This window comes from Choristoneura fumiferana, chromosome 23, assembly GCF_025370935.1.
Source record: "Choristoneura fumiferana chromosome 23, NRCan_CFum_1, whole genome shotgun sequence".
Classification (NCBI taxonomy): domain Eukaryota; kingdom Metazoa; phylum Arthropoda; class Insecta; order Lepidoptera; family Tortricidae; genus Choristoneura; species Choristoneura fumiferana.
The window spans coordinates 3548861-3565618 of NC_133494.1; the positions used below are offsets into that span (position 1 = coordinate 3548861).

Genomic DNA, 16758 nt, shown 5'->3' on the forward strand with positions numbered 1-16758 from the left:
TCATTTTTTTTTTTTTTTATTTGAAACGGGCAACGTTATTTCTTTGACGCAACTTTGACGCGACTGTGTTTAGGTTCGAGTCTCTTTTAAAATAGTTTTAAAACGAACGGGTTGACTGTGTGGTGCTCGGTTGACTCTCGATAATCGTTTTAAAACAAAACGACGTTCGACTTCGACGACGTTTTCGACTTCGACGTTTTGCATGGAATGGAAATTTCAATTTACGCCTTACCTTGTGCATATTCCGTGCCGGTGTATAATTAGTTCCCGTATCGACTATTGATTTTGTGTATAAATAAACTGTAAGAGGAGTACATTACAACTTAAGTACAATGTCAGGTATGAAGAATATTTTTATGTAAATAGGAATTGGTTTTCTTAATTTTAAGTATACAGTTAGCTTTTTTTTCTTAGACAATCGAAAAGAGAGTCCAAAGAAGGAGAAAGAAGCTGCACTGGAGCAAGAGGGTAATAAAGAGCCAATTTCGGAAGGCTCCCCGCAGCCGCCAGAGACTCCAGAGCCTCAAGAAGGCGATACTCAAGAAATCATCGTTGTAAACGAACATACTAAAGAGCTGGATTTAAATCACGGCAGAATCGGGAAGATTGAGAACCTTGAGAATTTGCAACGTTTGGAAAAGTACTGTATCTTATGAAATAGTTATGTGTGTTGTGTCAGTTGTGTGTACTTTTGGCTAATGAATTTGGTTTCATAAAATATAGTAATTCAAATAGTAAAGTTGGGCTTACAGTCAGTTAACTTATTGTCACAGTCAGACTTAAACTAACATTAATATTAATTGATGTCTTTAGAAATCTTTAAATTAAAATAAAGGCCAATTCTGTGCCAGGTTCATCATTAATTAAAAAAAAGAATTAGTATTATAATTTTGGTAACATTTGAAAAGAATATAGTATTAATAAATATATTGACCCGGATAACTCACATCTTAGATCGAGTTTAGCTCAACATGTTTCGGGCTAATCCGAAGCCCTTCGTCTTCGGAGTAACGCGACTCAGCAGCTGCTGCAACATGCGCACTGAAAAACATGTCGAGCTAAACTCGATTTAAGATGTGAGTTATCAGGGTCAATATATTTAATATGTGTGAGTCTCACGGTAGTTTCATGTTCAAAGAATATAGTAGTGTAAAAAACTTAAAAAACAAAGTGTCAGTGGACCATCATCAGACTATCAAAACCACATTTGGTCAAAATACACCCTAAGTAATTCACTATTCCAATATTCTCTACTCTACATTTTTTAAACAGCACTAGTTGGGCCATTTGTTTCTTAGAAAATAACCTTAATTTGACTTGTTGAATTTTCCCTTAAATATAACAGAAATCAAAAATAACACAATGTACTGTACATAGCAACACCTGATCCAATAATTACCTGCCTTTTATTTTCCTCTATTCATAGATTATACCTCCGATGGAACCTGATAAAGAAGATTGAGGGTCTCAGCACCCTGCATACTCTTGTAGAGCTGGAACTTTATGACAACCAGATTACCGTTATGGAGAACCTGGAATACCTGGTCAATTTGGAGTAAGTGTGCAACTAATAAGATAAATTACCTATTGTAGGATGCAGTGCTTGAATGCCCCAGTAATTTTCAACCCTGAATGTACAACAATATTGATGCACTACTTGATAATAAGTACTGTAAATTATAATATAAGAGAGTGCTGATATAATTTACACTGAGAGTCAGTAATATAGTCCCTGTTAAGTGGTGAATTAATTAACAGGGTTTATAATTAAGTACTTACATTCTGACTCAACAATAGAGAATGTACCATATATTATTTTTTTATTTGTCCATATATTATCTTTATTGTTTATGGAAGTTTTTTTTTAAATATGTTTAAAATACGTTTTAAATTGTCAACTAGACAGAGACCCACAGTGTAGAGTCATGTATGTACATTACCAAGACATCAAAAATATCTATACAACTTTATACCACTAACTCTTTAATTTTTAGGTTGCTTGACTTGTCTTTCAACCGCATCACAGAGATTGCATGCTTGGACAACCTGACAAAGCTCAACAAGCTCTATCTAAGCTCCAATAAGATCTCTGAGATCAAAAATATTAATCATCTCAAGAAGTTAGAGATGCTGGAATTGGGTGATAATCGTATCAGGGTAAGTAGGAATTTATTTCAATTAATAGACTTAATTGACCAATAATTCCAAAATATTAGATGAAAACACTTTATTCTTAGGAATCTGTAAAATAAACTTTGCCTACTCCTCAGGAAATCAAAAACTTAGATGGCCTTGTTTCACTCCGTCAACTCTACCTTGGTAAGAACAAGATAACCAAAATCCAAGGTCTTGAAACCCTCACAGAGCTCTCAATACTGGTTCTCCAGAGCAATCGCATCAAAAAGATGGAGAATCTAGATCCCCTGGTGAACTTAGATCAACTGTATTTATCTGAGAATGGCATCTCGGAAATTGAAAATTTGGAAATGTTAAGCAATCTTCAAACATTGGATCTGGCTCAGAACAGGCTCACTACGATTAACAATTTGACGCATATGATTGAGCTGGAAGAGCTCTGGGTAAGTCCTTGCAACATATTTGTATTAGACTTATGTAGATGATAACACATTCACTGCTGGCATTTTTTTCCTTCATCCAGGTTGTTTGCTTAGTACCCAAACAAACACATTTCCATTAATTAACTTACGCACAGTCCCTCAAACGCTTCAAATGACTTACGGCCTTTGCTAGCTGACACGGTTTGCACGGAGGGAGCGGGTGGACGTCTATTGAAAAATAGTATGAGCAGCGCTAATTGCACACGAATTTACCTGCGCTTGCACCCGCAGGCGTGCGCCTGCTCCGGGCACCCGCGTCAGCTAGAGTACGCCCTTATGCTCAGTCCCTCAAACTATAAGTTTTAATAATGAATCCTAGAAATTTAGCAATTTTATCATGAATTCATGTTCCGAACGAAGTTCTAAAAATGTTTATATCTAAATAAGAGATTTTACAATACATATAGGCCTTTTGCGCTTTTGGTAATTTAAATACGCGATTCGTCAAAAATGTATGTATGTTTGCATTTTTGGTACTATACATCTAAAGAGCTTGAATGCGTTAAAACTGTTGACAATTTCTATCCAAGTGTGAAATTAAGTTGAAGAAATATTATTTAAAAAAAAATATTATCAGAAGTTTAACACGCATTTATTATGCGTTTATTATAGCATGCTCTTTGCTTTGTAAGTTATAGCTAAATAAGTTGGGTGAGCAAGGAAATTCTTTAATTTGTATCATCATCATCATCATCCCAGCCTATATACGTCCCACTGCTGGGCACAGGCCTCCTCTCAGAACAAGAGGGCTTGGGCCATAGTTCCCACGCGGGCCCAGTGCGGATTGGGAACTTCACACACACCATTGAATTGCTTCGCAGATTTTAATTCTATTAGCTCATTGATACGAGCAAAACCTCCGCAAAGTAACGCCTGATTCAATAAATTATCATCTGACATTTCTCAAAAATTCACAATGAGCATGAAAGAATTTAAAAAAAAACTGAGTATGATATGATGATGACGAGAGTGAAAAAATCGAAAACTAGGCTGCCTTAAAAAAACAAAGAAAAAACAAGTCCAGTGATCTAGAATCTGTTAAGTAACTTAAAGTTCAACAGCCGACCCATTCAAAACCTAGAGCCCGCTTTAAAATTCTCGGTAATGGGTATACGCTCCATTAACATAACACTACTTCAGACAGTCCGGTAAAAACAAGTTTTATTTTATATCCCTAATCGTTATTGTTGTATGTGTCACGTGTAACCTCGTGAGATATTTCAATCAACTTAATTGTCCCCTTCCATTGAGCTTAAGTAGCAATAAATTGGTTTAGGTAATCGGTTTGCGAGCGCCAAATCGACTATGTCATAGCGTGACCGGCTTACGTTTAACGTTTATTAACCTTCTTAATTGGGATGGCCCAATTTTTGACAATGTATAATAAATCGAAAACCATTTGGAGAAATAGGCTTTGTGAAGCGTTTTCAGAAATCAGATTCCAAAATATGATAAACTGAATTAAATAAACAAAATTTAAGTAATGACTTTCATTTGACCCCTGCAGTGTCCCGTCACAAAGGCGGTTATAAAGCAGGTCTACACTCTGAAGCAAATTGACAGTTTGAAATGTTGCTGTCCTGCTTATAATAGCAAAGAGTGACAAAGATAGAACTTTTATCACATGATGCGCACCCGGCTTTAAACAGTTGTCAGTGACAAGACAAATCAGTAATGCCACAGATTATGTTATGGACGACCTGAAATTTTTCTTGGCAATGGAACGTGGCTGTCTCACTATGACGTCATCCAGCGTATTTCCTAAAAAAAAATATAAAAATTAAATACTCATCCAAATAAAAAATCGATGAAAATGGTATCTTAAAATATCCTATTCTTTCTAAAAATAAAATAAAAACTATTTCGTAAAAAAATATATAAAAATTAAATACTCATCCAAATAAAAAATCGATGAAAATGGTATCTTAAAATATCCTATTCTTTCTAAAAATAAAATAAAAACTATAAGTTTAAAAGGCTACAATTGGAACCGTATTACTATCGCTACACTGTACGTCTGTCTGTACATAGCTCTATCTCAAGATTCGTAATAAATTACCGCGGGAGCTACAAATAAAACAATAATTAAAATTAAAAATGATGAAGGGTTCCCAGTCAACCAATATAAAATGCCCACACGCAACCGGTTCGGAAAAACCTCTGTTAAGAGGAAACTAAGAAACATATCTAAATAATCCTGTTTTTAATAATTACAGTTGAACGACAACCAGATATCGGAGTGGACGGCGGTGGAGCGACTCGCGCCTAACACCAAGCTGATCACTATCTACCTGGAGCGGAACCCCGTGGCCACCGACCCGGCCTACCGGCGCAAACTCAAGCTGATCATCCCCAGCCTGCACCAGATTGATGCCACCCTGTGTAGATAAGAGTTTTTATTATTTGTCTATTATCCTAGCATAATACAGTATAGCTACATCTCTGTAGCTGCAATATACTTAAGCCCAACACACACCCGCCCACTGTCGGTGTGATGGCGTCCATATACCGCCATGTAAATACGCCCGTCGCGCCCGCGCACGACGCGCACCCGTCGTCTGTGTGTTGGGCTTTAACGTTCTGATAGAGATCACCTTTGGTTTCGAGGTTGTCTATGGCTTAAGTTTGACAGTGACAGATTGACCACAGAGTAAAAAAAGCGAAAAAAAATGGCACAGACGGACGATGGGATACTCCAGTGGTTAGAGAGACTACGAAGCTTGAGGTGATGAAATATGAAATCTCTCGAGTCTTGGGGTGTTTAAGGTCCCCCACTACTCCGTATTCATGCCATGACCGTTATAGGAACGTCTCAGGAACGGAATGTCAAGCGCATACATGACACGCGACGGCGACGGTTGGTTACGAAACGTGCTAGTGGGCGTAGTCTCATACTTTTCAATACAATATATTTTTGCCTGACACGTTTACTATTTCGGTCATGGTATTATTATGGTGTAATGGTAGAGACCTTTAATATGTATTTAAGTATGTTTATTCGTTAACTACTACCCATAACTCAAGCTTTGTTTACTTTGGGTCTAGATCAATTGGTGTCAAGTGTCTCGTGATATTTATTTATTTATAGAACTGTTTTGAGGCAAATAAGCATTTATTATTATTTATTTATTTATAGATGTAAATTACAAAAAAAAAACAAATTCAAACATTGTACTGTTTTAATGCAGTGGTAATTTGAACACCAAAAACCAGCCAAGAGCGTGTAGGACACGCCCAAGATAGGGTTCCGTAGCCATTACAAAAAAAAAGTAATATTATGTGCATTATAACACAATCAAAACACTTACTACAGTCTTAAAATCTATTACCAGAAAATAAGCGTATCTTCACGGCACTTACGTCTTTTTGTTGAGAAGCCGAGTTTTTCGGCAATAACTCAAAAACGGTATATCCGATCATGTTGAAACCAATTTTCGTTGAAAGTATTTATTAAGCGTTACCTTTTCATATTTTTTCGACAAACGGTTTACAAGATAGAGGGGGGGGCAGTTTTTACTACTTTGTGAGCAATTATTTCCGGAAATCTTTTTGAGAAACCTTACTGTCTTTTCAAAAGAGCTGTCGAATTATGTGCCACACGTTGATGCGAGTTAAAAAAAAATTTTTTTTTTTTTTTTTCAATTTCTGTTACATGTATGGAGTGCCCCCCTATAAATATTTATTTTTGTAATTTAACTACAAAACTAAATAGCGGCTTTGACAAGACATCTGTACTCCAAATTTCATTGATATAAATCTTGTAGTTTTCGAGTAAAATGCCTGTGACATACGGACGATCGGACAGACAGACAGACGGACTTGACGAAACTATAAGGGTTCCGTTTTTGTCATTTTGGCTCCGGAACCCTAAAAATGAGAAATAAAAACCCAGGTTCCTCGAAAACTATAATAAACATTTGGGCCCGGCTTAAAACTAACGTAACACTTACGAAATATTCGTCATTCGTCAACGACTAGGTTAACTAGGTTAGCTGGAAGAGATCCCTTTATAGGGATAAGCTCGCCTTTGTTTTCCTCTCTGTGTATTTGTATTTTTATTTTTGTGCAATAAAGAGTTTACATACATACAACTGTAAAACTGTTTTAAAAAGTAATAAGAACTGACCTTAATAGCTATTTTCTTTGCGTTGAAATAATGTTTAAGGATCCAGTGATGTAGAATTTAGGAAGTTTGCGATATAATACAGAATTTAGCCTCCTGTGATGACCACTATAGATGTAACGGTACAGACTGGCTTCAGTAAGTGGAGTTTAAAAAGTTGGACGTTTACGGCCTTGTCTCACACAGATAGTGCATTTTTAGCTATTAGAAATCTTGTTTCAGGACAGTTTAAATAATGCTACCAACTTAATTAAAATAAGCTTTATTCAAATGAATTCTTACATTCGTCATGGTCATGACCATTTGATCTTATTTTTCTAATACATTACCTACATTAAAACAAAATCGTTATAGTTAACCTATATAAGTACTATAAATGACCACTAAGAAATAGAAAATATGATAAGTGTTTTTTTTTAAATTACGTATACATACGTATTACTATAGTCTTGAATTTATTATTTTTAATAAATAAAATTGTATTCATGTTGAAGTAAATGGTTTGTACCGTATGTATTTAGCCTAAATTGTACTGTTGTATTTGGAAGCTTTTAAATGTTTCATTTTGTTGTAAGTGCTGTAATGTAATGGCCTAGAAGTAGAATTATGTTGTTCAATTTGGTGTCAATAATGTTTAGGTATTTTAATGTATCGTTTATTTCTAACAAAACAATGTGAACATTATTTGTTTTTTTTTTTCACATGTATGGTCATTTATTCTCTGATGGTAACATTTATAACCTTACCACAATAACTTAAACACCTCTTAGATATCTAAAATGACAGTTTTTTGTACTGCGTTAAACACAGTAAGGGCTGGCGCATACATACAACTTTCGCACCAACTAGACTGTTTAGTTATGCAAACTACGAACGATGCAAAAGATGTACGTATGCGCCAGCCCTAACACAGATAAATCTCATTCTTTAGACTGATAGCTTGGCCTTAGTTACGCTACAGTAAGTACACTATATTTGTCAAATAGAGAATTTATATTCATTCATCCTGTAGACTCTATAAAATAAATAATGATCAGTAAAAGTCAAAGTCAAAATATCTTTATTCAATTTAGGCTATAACAAGCACTTATGAATGTCAAAAAAAAATTACCACCGGTTCGGAAAAACCTCTGTTGAGAAGAATCCGGCAAGAAACTCAACGAGGTAAGTATATATTTTTTAAACAGATTTACAATATTATTAAATGATATGTATACATCACAAGTATTTGACACAACTTTATTTTTAACAGTATAAGAGAAAAAGGGGATGAGCATTAGTTAAGACTAGTATATTGATGTAACATATCACTGTTACGGCGTCCTAGCACACAAGTACTTACTTTGTTGCAAATATGAACCACCTTTTCCGTTCTCACCTTACCAATACCAATTAGAAAGAGCAATGTGTTTGTGCGAGTGACAAAAGCTAGTGTGCTAGGGCTACTGAAATTAAATGTAGCTTTAGCTATAAATGAACCTACATGTGTATAATTGGAACCTAAGTAGATTGTATGTATAGTATTGTAAGATAAGTGAGAGTAGCATAATTCGCTTGGGTCATATTAAAATATTTTGGTGTACCTGTAGTGACGGAATAACTTAATGGTAAAGATGAAGAACTACAAAACTGATATGGAACAATAGTAATTTTTCGAATAGTGCGTCAACTTGTGTGTTCGGATACGCTATCGCCACTGAGGCGGAGACGAGCGGAGCGGAGAGGAGTCGTGTAGAGATCGACCCATCCCTACACGTCTGATGATAATGAGGCAGAGACGAGATGTGGATTCAGCTAATATGATTAGTCGATCCCTACACGTCTCCTCTCGTCTCCGCCTAAGTGCAGCCGCAGCCTCCTGAGACGGCGCAAGCCACCGTCCACGGCCTCGCGGTCTAAGCAGCCTCGAGCCTCGATGGCTTGTTTTTTTGCACATATACAAATTTGGGTTCTATTAGGTGGTGTGCCATTATAGGGCCTCGCAAAATTTATCTTGCTTACGCAATGTCAAAATGAAAAATCTACGGCTGTACAGTCGAGTTCATAAACTGGTGAGCAAAAATTTAACCAAAAATATCTGAACACGCTTCTACGCCGTTGACAATAGAGTCGTGTTCAGATATTTTTGATAAAAAAAAATCTCAGAAGTTTATGGACTCGACTGTGTACGATTGGTAGTAGGTACTGAAGCTTGTTCAGAGAGCGCGATAAATACGAACTTTTCCGATAAAATACGATGGTAAACCATTATGGACTACATGTGTAAATCAGTAAAGTAAATCAATACTAAAATAAAAAGAGAAAGATTAAGATCGAATATATGTCATTTTGTATGAAAATTCAAACGATTTTTTTTAACGAAGTGGTTCCCAAATTATTGTTCGTGACCGTACGATTATTTTTCTGTATTTTTATCGTGCTAGTAACCTGTAACGTGCCTAATAAGTAATAAATAACTAAAAACAACTTTTAAACTGTGCTGTCGGATTTGTAAATGACTAGACTTGTTTTGTCGCTCGATGCGGTCTTTCCACTAGGCCAAGCGAGAATGGAGCTCGATCCGATATATTCTATCGATTAATACTTCTTTTTTTCGCTATAATAAAGGTCAGGTTAAGGCAATCTCAATCTCAATAATATTGTTATCAACGCATTTTGAAAATGAATTACTAGTACCTAGCACTTACTTATCAAAGCATTAAATTATACAGGGTCCCAACGAGAAAGCCGAAAGATTTAACAGCATATTTCTAACCGTATTTAAAGCTTAAAATGTCGTATAATATACGCTGGATTTGGCTTGGTTTTTGTGTAAAAAAGTAATAAAATGTAAAATGGCACGTTTTACTGAAGAAGCAAATGTCATGTGTATTTTTTTTTGTATGAAAAATTAATAAGTTAAAAGCCTTAATTTGACCTAGATTCATATAGCATTTATTACCCTTGTGACCTAGTTGTGACCTCAGGCAATGCGTGGTCAAAATCTTTGAATTCCTCGCAGGCAATCTGTATTTATAAACGACTAAATCTCGTTCCTGTAAGTGAAAAAAAGAAGTATATTAGACGACCAGATGGCCTAGTGGTTAGAGAACCTGACTACGAAGCTTGAGGTCCCGGGTTCGATTCCCGTGTCGGGGCAGATATTTGTATGAAAAATACGAATGTTTGTTCTCGGGTCTTGGGTGTTTAATATGTATTTAAGTATTTATCTATATCTATATAATTATATTTATCCGTTGTTTAGTACCCATAACACAAGCTTTGCTAAGCTTACTTTGGGACTAGGTCAATTGGTGTGAATTGTCCCGTGATATTTATTTATTTTATTTATTTATACGCAAGATCAGAATGCAGTAACAACAAAACTCCATACTGTAGGGTAAATTAGTGTTAATAAAATTATGCAACAAATATATTGAACATATATTTTTTTAACTATCATTCATTACAATATTAATTTATTACTAATTTATACATCCAAAAATTGACACAAACTTATAATTATAGGAGTAGATTAATAACTGTCGTAAGTATATGTTAAAATTAAAAGAACATTTAGCACTGTAATGCCGATGATTGTTATAATGTAAATGTACTAGCGTTTACCCGCAGCTTCGCACGCGTAAATCATTAAATACAGCAGTTGAATTGAAATTCCGGGATTTTATAAAATTCTCGTGGGAATTCCCTAAAATTACATCGTGGTTTTCATTGACGTTATATTATTATGCGAGTACCTACCTAACGACCCTCACCAAAGTAATATTTTAATTGATTTGCATTTCCGAAACTAATAGTGTTCATGACAAACATAAACGAGAATAAATAATAATAAATTACACGATAAAAAACTTTTATTTTACATCTTAGCATTTTATGGGTGACACTATTTACCGGCACGGATAATACCGACATGGAAATACCGATCCGATATGTCGTGTACACGCCTATACAAACTGGTGTCAAACTGACAAGAGGGGCTACTACGAAACTCGAAGTTCGTATCGCACCGTCCCTTTCACTCATGTATGAATTATATAAGCATCAGCGGGACGGCAACATACGAAGTTCGAGTTTTGCACATCGTAGTATAGATCAAGAGTTTCTATGGGCGTGTATACGAAACAGGTTGGTATTGTACGGCCGGTACATAGTGTCACCCCATTTTATTACAAAAGAGAATTAATGTTTAGTTCTACTCATATTATTCTGGTAGAACAGTAATTTGTTAATATATTTATATGTAATATTCGGTGCATATTATCTACAACTCTTATGATTCCATTACATAAATGCTTAGTAATAAATGTTTATAAAAATATATGCATTTTAAATGAGCATTATTTATGCTTGTCTCATAAAGAGTGCTTTTCCCCAAAAGGGTCTTATAGGTCTGCTATAGTAAAACTGCGGGGCTAATACGAAATTCGAAAATCGAAGTTCGTGTCGTTCGGTCCTTCTAACACTTAGGTATACTATTTAATACTAGAGTGAGAGGGATGGTACCACACGAACTTCAATTTTCGAATTTCGGAGTAGGTCCTCTGCTGGCTGAAATTATAGTTTTCTTATGTGCGTTTAGTTGTCGCATTATAAGATATTATTTTCCAAATTTTTAAGCGTGGAACCCTATTGGTTTAGAAAGAAAATACTATCTTCAGGCAAAGTAATGGTTGGATTTCTTTGAAATTTGGGTATAATATGTAGGTGGTCAACTGTGGTCTTCATCAGTTCCACTTCACCAAATGGTCTTTCCTAGAGCAAATGCACGAATTACTGCTAAATATACCCAAATCACCGTAGGTGTCTACAATATTTGAAGAGTTCCCTCGATGTCCCTCGGATCCACTCATCAGATCCTGATTTATTAACAATTACCTTTCTAATTATAAGTATTGCCAATCAAAAGATTTTTTTAAATCGATTCATAAATGATGGTGATGTAAAAAGCATTAAAAAAACCTCTTTTTTTCAAGTCGTTTCAAGCCTAAACTCGTTTATAGATATTAAGGGGCTGTCTCACCATCCATTGATTAGTGTTAACTGACGGTTAAATGTGATGCCGTCTCCATCTATTCGAACAAAACAAATAGAGACGGCATCACATTTAACCGTCAGTTAACACTATTCAATGGATGATGAAACAGCCCCTAAGAATCCCAATTTAATTCCATGATCGTGACTCATGACCATGAGTATTTTTTAGGTGAAGATAACGTGCATGTTTTGTAGCGGGCAATGTGACGTCTAATGTCGTAATAAGTATGAAACATTACACAACTAGGGCGGTAAGATAAAATGACTTAGACGTAGATATTGCACAAGCCTAAGGCGAGAACTATAAACATGCGGACATACAGGTTAGGGTTCATTAAAACAAAATTGCATAATGCCTCATTAACTAATTTGACTAAATTTCAAGTGGTCATGATCCCATAATGCCTGAATATCAAATTGACGCATTATTAAAATGAACGAAAGTCATAATCCGAAAACGTCCAATTCCCGAAATGACTAAATATTGATATGTACATTTCCTTCAAACACCGGAAAGGCAAAATGTCAGTCTCAAAATACCTAATTTGTTTTACAAGCTTTTATCTATACTTATAACCTTTTAATATTTAGGTATTTTGGGATTTGCTTTGCGATGAAGGTGTTGTGATGTTTAGTTATTATGAGACAGTGACATTTTAAAATTCAGTCATATTAAAAATCCGGTGTTTTGAGAAAAAAATATAGGTAAGTATTTTGAGATTCAGCCAAAGACTACAGTATATATAGGGAGGATTCAGCCATTTTGACACCAAGTTATTTTGAGATCTACATAGGTATGTTGGTCAAGGTAAAATGAGACCTAACCGACAGACAATAAAATATCCTCTTCTCCCATGGCTAATAAGTGGGATATTGACTGATTAAAACACATATTTGCTACCACCAAGCAACAGTGCTTGTGCTGCTGTCTTCCAGCGTGGAGTATATAAATCTCGTTCTGCTTTGATTGAGGGCTAGAGCCGGCGCGGAGTGAAAGACAGGTGTAGCCGTTGAAATTACCGGCACGCGAGGTATTCTATCTTAGCCTGGCAATGCATCGGTAATCCTCTGGTTTTGCGTGTGTCTATGGGTGGTGGTGCTCATTTACTTATCTACCATAAGGTGACCACTTGGTTTTCTATCCTATAATAAAAAAAACATTGGGTAGTTATGCAACTTGAAAAGGCGACCTGGCAGACCTAAACGGCGATGGTGGGATGAACTGGACTAGGTAGGTAGTTCTTGAAGGGCTGGCCGTTGTATGTAATACAATACAATAACTAAGTACGTATGCAGCGAGGACAAAGAGCATGGAGGTATCGGGGGGGCTTTGCTTAGCAGTGGGCCAGTATATACTGACAATAATAATAATAATAATTGCTAAAGCAAATAATCCCCCCCTGCTCTACTCATTTGTTTTACTATTATGGAAGGTTAGCAGGTGACTGTTTTCCAGGCAGTTTCGGAGCAGCGGCGACGGTCCCCGAGTAAGCAGTCTCTGCAGGCCTCCGCGTCGGGCTCCGGACGCCGCCCCATCCTTCGACACACAATTTCCAAAGTTTAAATGTTAATTAGGGTTGTAACGGAACTTTGCCTCCGCCTCGGTAACTGCGGAACTTCCGAAATCGTATCTACCTCCGACTCCGTCAATTTTGCGAAATTTTAACAGTGGTTTATTTACGTTGCGACACTGGGTAGCTAGACCGCAAAACTGATGTTTGTAGAATATAATTTTCTCCTTATACTTCACTGTATGTCAAGGGTCAAGGACTTTAATTCATGAGCCGCAATGGAACCTTTTCAAAGGAAAATTCATTACGATTTTCCTTGTTAATTAATGCGATGTCACTATGACGTTTACTGTGAAATGGTTTCAAGGTGGCTTTATGAATTAAAGTCCTTGACTGTACCATGGGAGGTGTAAGTACTCGTATAATGTATTAAATTAAAACTTATTGAAAGATATTAAGAGCGTTTATTCGTGCTGAGCTGGCAATGTTGCATTTTTGCTCGATTATATAAAAATAATGAATAAATAATTTTGTCTGAGTGTCTAAATAATTAGCTTGGCCGGTTTTTTTAGAGCTTGCTACGGGAACTTATGGAAGTCCACATTATTATTTTCCTTTTATAATAATCGAGATAACAAAATGCAACGTTGCCAGCTCAGCAGGAATAAGCGCTCTTAAGCCTCATATTTGGTTTCTTATTATTAGGAATTGAATGTGCGTGATACAATACAAACCATATTAAGGAAATGGTTGCTTTGACTGCTTCAAGAATTGCTTTTTTATTAATGAAATTCTAGAAAAGTCTGCAACCAGTGTTCAGTGTTACAGAATCTACTTATTTGAAATCCTACTAATATTATAAATGTGAAAGTTTGTGAAGACGTTTGGAGGTTTGGATGTTTGTTACTCAATCACGTCTAAACCGCTGAACCGATTTAGATGAAATTCGGTATACAGATAGTTTGAGTCCCGGGGAAGGACATAGGATAGTTTTTATCCTGGAAAATGGCATATTTCCCGCGAGATAGCAATAATCGAATACTACGCGGACGGAGTCGCGGGCAACAGCTAGTAAATAATAAATTTATTTTTTTCCACTTCGGAGGCGGTGCTATTCATCTCCTCATTTGCCCTCCACCTCTGCTTAAAAGGCGTCCGTTACAACCCTGTGGTAAACTATAGGTTCTCAACGTGAAGGATAGCCCCCCTTGAGGGTGTGTGTTCGTTCACTCAAAAAAATCAGGATTACAAAGTAAAAAAGGGGAGCAAAAAAATCTCAAAAGGGTGGACAGAATAAGGTTAGAGAACTTTTGGTTTCAAATGAATGTTTTTTAATTGTAAATATTGTTTTGTTGTAAATATTATTATGTTGTAATATATTGTTTACTAAAATCTTGGGTTTTTCAATACTAGATTTACTAGTGTAAAATTTACGATTGTGCGGTGAAATTTGATTACATAGTGTGTTTAGTATTTTCCTTAACTACAATCAGAGAAAAAAAATGCAAAGTTGTAATAGCAAAATATACGATTTTATTTAAGTACATTAATTTTTTTACATAACTGCTTGTGACTATGATACATTAGTACATTACACCTTCTTCTTATTTCACATTATTTGAAAACTCTTATTCATTAATTTTGTAATATTTGTCTTATACTAATTATTAACATTACAATAACATTATGTCTTTGCAATTTCAATCATCTTCTCAACATCACATATTTTTTCCCGTGGTTTGCCCACTTTTTTCCCCTGTTCAGTCTCATACTTATCTATCTTTGTCCAGCCATCCCAGTCAATAATAGCATTCCTTATAACTTTCTTTACTTCTCCAAATCCTCCTTTAGGATCAGTGTCTTTGCTATTATTAATATCTTCACATATAGCTTTAGCAACTTGGAATGCGTTTCCCATTGTATGTAGTATGACCCCAGATGGTCCAGTACCAAGCCATCCGGCTACATACATCTTTGCTAGCTCATGATTATCATCTATCACTCTCCCTTTATCATTAGCTACTACTCCATGTGAAAGAAACTTCAAATCTTTATCTACATTGATACTTTTATATCCAATACTTCTAAAAGCTAAGCTGCAGTTTAATATCTCTTGTTCTTCAGTTGGGACACACTTTTGCTCTTCAATCTTATCTCCAATCATTTTAGTACATGTTAGCTCTATTCCTTCTAACTTCTTTTCGTTATTCACTATAAACTTGTTTGGACTTCTGTAGAATATGGGGTAGAACCGTTTACTAAATTTATCATCTTTTGCAGTCCGATTTTCTTCTAAGGATTTTAACATGAGCTCTATTAGTCTCTTCCGGGGTCGAGCTAGAGTACCTACAATATCAGAGACACCATCAAAGTTTTCTTCTCTCCATATTGTCCTACAGTCTTTCATTTTTAATTGTTCTCTCAGTTCTTTAATAGTAAAAGCGACTTGTAGAGGACCTCTCCTTCCAACTAAATACAGCTCTTTAACTTTTGATTCAGCTAAAGCACTCAGTGCATGTTCTGTTATATCAGTCTTCGCCAATTCATCTATAGGAGAAAGTAGGATTCTGGCTACATCTAAAGCTACATTTCCTTGTCCTAATATTGCAGCTCTTGGCCCTGATAGGTCGAATTTCAGGTTGCTGTCACTAGGAAGTCCATTATACCATCCAACGAAATTTCGCGCTGCAACCACATTGCTTGCATCCTCATTTTCGATGCCAAGTGTTTTGTCCTCTTCTGCACCATAGGTCAACAAAACTGCATCATAATGCTGTCTCAAGTGAGATAAACTGATGTCCTTGCCAAGCGTGACATTGCCATAGAAATTAACATTATTCTTTTGAGCTACTTTCGTGAATTGGTTGATGACGTTTTTAACCTCAGGATGATCTGGGGCAACTCCGTATCTAATCAGCCCAAAAGGTACTGGAAGTTTCTCGATTATGTCCACGTTGACGCTGGCGAGGTTTTTGGTCAAGTGCATCGCTGCGTAGAACCCCCCGGGACCGGCCCCGACTATACAAACTTGAGGTACTTTCAAATTAGATGAAAACATCCTTGGAAACACTCGAAATTTAGTACTCATTTTAATAAGAATATGAACAAATCCAATAATAATACCTTTTTTTAAGCAAATCACTAACTAGAGCCTTCAACTAGATTACATTATCATTTCTCTTTTATCATATTTAAAGCAAACAGTACTTTTTACTTGCTGATCGCCACTTGCGATTGCGACGCAGTTGGGAAATGGGAACTGTATTCACAAGTACTTAAACTCACTGTTTCTGTTCCTGAATAAATTTTGTTTAATTCATTCTTCCAAGTGCTGTGTTTGTCTTACACTTTCAAGTAAAAAAAATATGAATAAATATTTATGTAAATAAACGTAACCTAACTTTTTGACATTACCTTTGACATGACATGACAAGACAATTGAAAGCACACGAGTCCGAATTGCACCTGA

The 16758-nt window shown here is 35.8% G+C and overlaps 2 protein-coding genes across 4 annotated transcripts; one reads left to right on the top strand and one right to left on the bottom strand.

Moving 5' to 3' along the window:
- The first annotated feature begins 177 nt into the window (after positions 1–177).
- Positions 178–13767, top strand: sds22 (protein phosphatase 1 regulatory subunit sds22). 3 transcript variants are annotated; one of them, XM_074105698.1, is made up of 7 exons: positions 178–339; positions 415–640; positions 1427–1555; positions 1995–2157; positions 2271–2579; positions 4835–5000; positions 13235–13767. In XM_074105698.1, exons 1-7 carry the CDS (start codon positions 333–335, stop codon positions 13267–13269), a joined length of 1035 nt encoding a protein of 344 aa, XP_073961799.1. In that variant the 5' UTR covers positions 178–332; the 3' UTR covers positions 13270–13767. The 3 variants fall into 3 exon arrangements, with proteins under 3 accessions (XP_073961799.1, XP_073961798.1, XP_073961800.1); XM_074105697.1 differs by having other exon boundaries at positions 13239–13767; XM_074105699.1 differs by lacking the exon at positions 13235–13767 and having other exon boundaries at positions 4835–10109.
- A 164-nt stretch (positions 13768–13931) lies between these two features.
- dare (NADPH:adrenodoxin oxidoreductase, mitochondrial) lies at positions 13932–16732 on the bottom strand. The gene has a single exon (XM_074105701.1). The coding sequence runs from the start codon at positions 16375–16377 to the stop codon at positions 14974–14976; it is 1404 nt and encodes a 467-aa protein (XP_073961802.1). The 5' UTR covers positions 16378–16732; the 3' UTR covers positions 13932–14973.
- Between the last annotated feature and the right edge of the window lie 26 nt (positions 16733–16758).

Coding starts and splice junctions, on each gene's coding strand:
- sds22 (XM_074105697.1), top strand. Junction 2,158..2,270: donor TGGGTGATAATCGTATCAGG/GTAAGTAGGAAT, acceptor CCTACTCCTCAG/GAAATCAAAAACTTAGATGG. Junction 2,580..4,834: donor TTGAGCTGGAAGAGCTCTGG/GTAAGTCCTTGC, acceptor TAATAATTACAG/TTGAACGACAACCAGATATC.
- dare (XM_074105701.1), bottom strand. CDS start 16,377: ATGAGTACTAAATTTCGAGTGTTTCCAAGGATGTTTTCATCTAATTTG.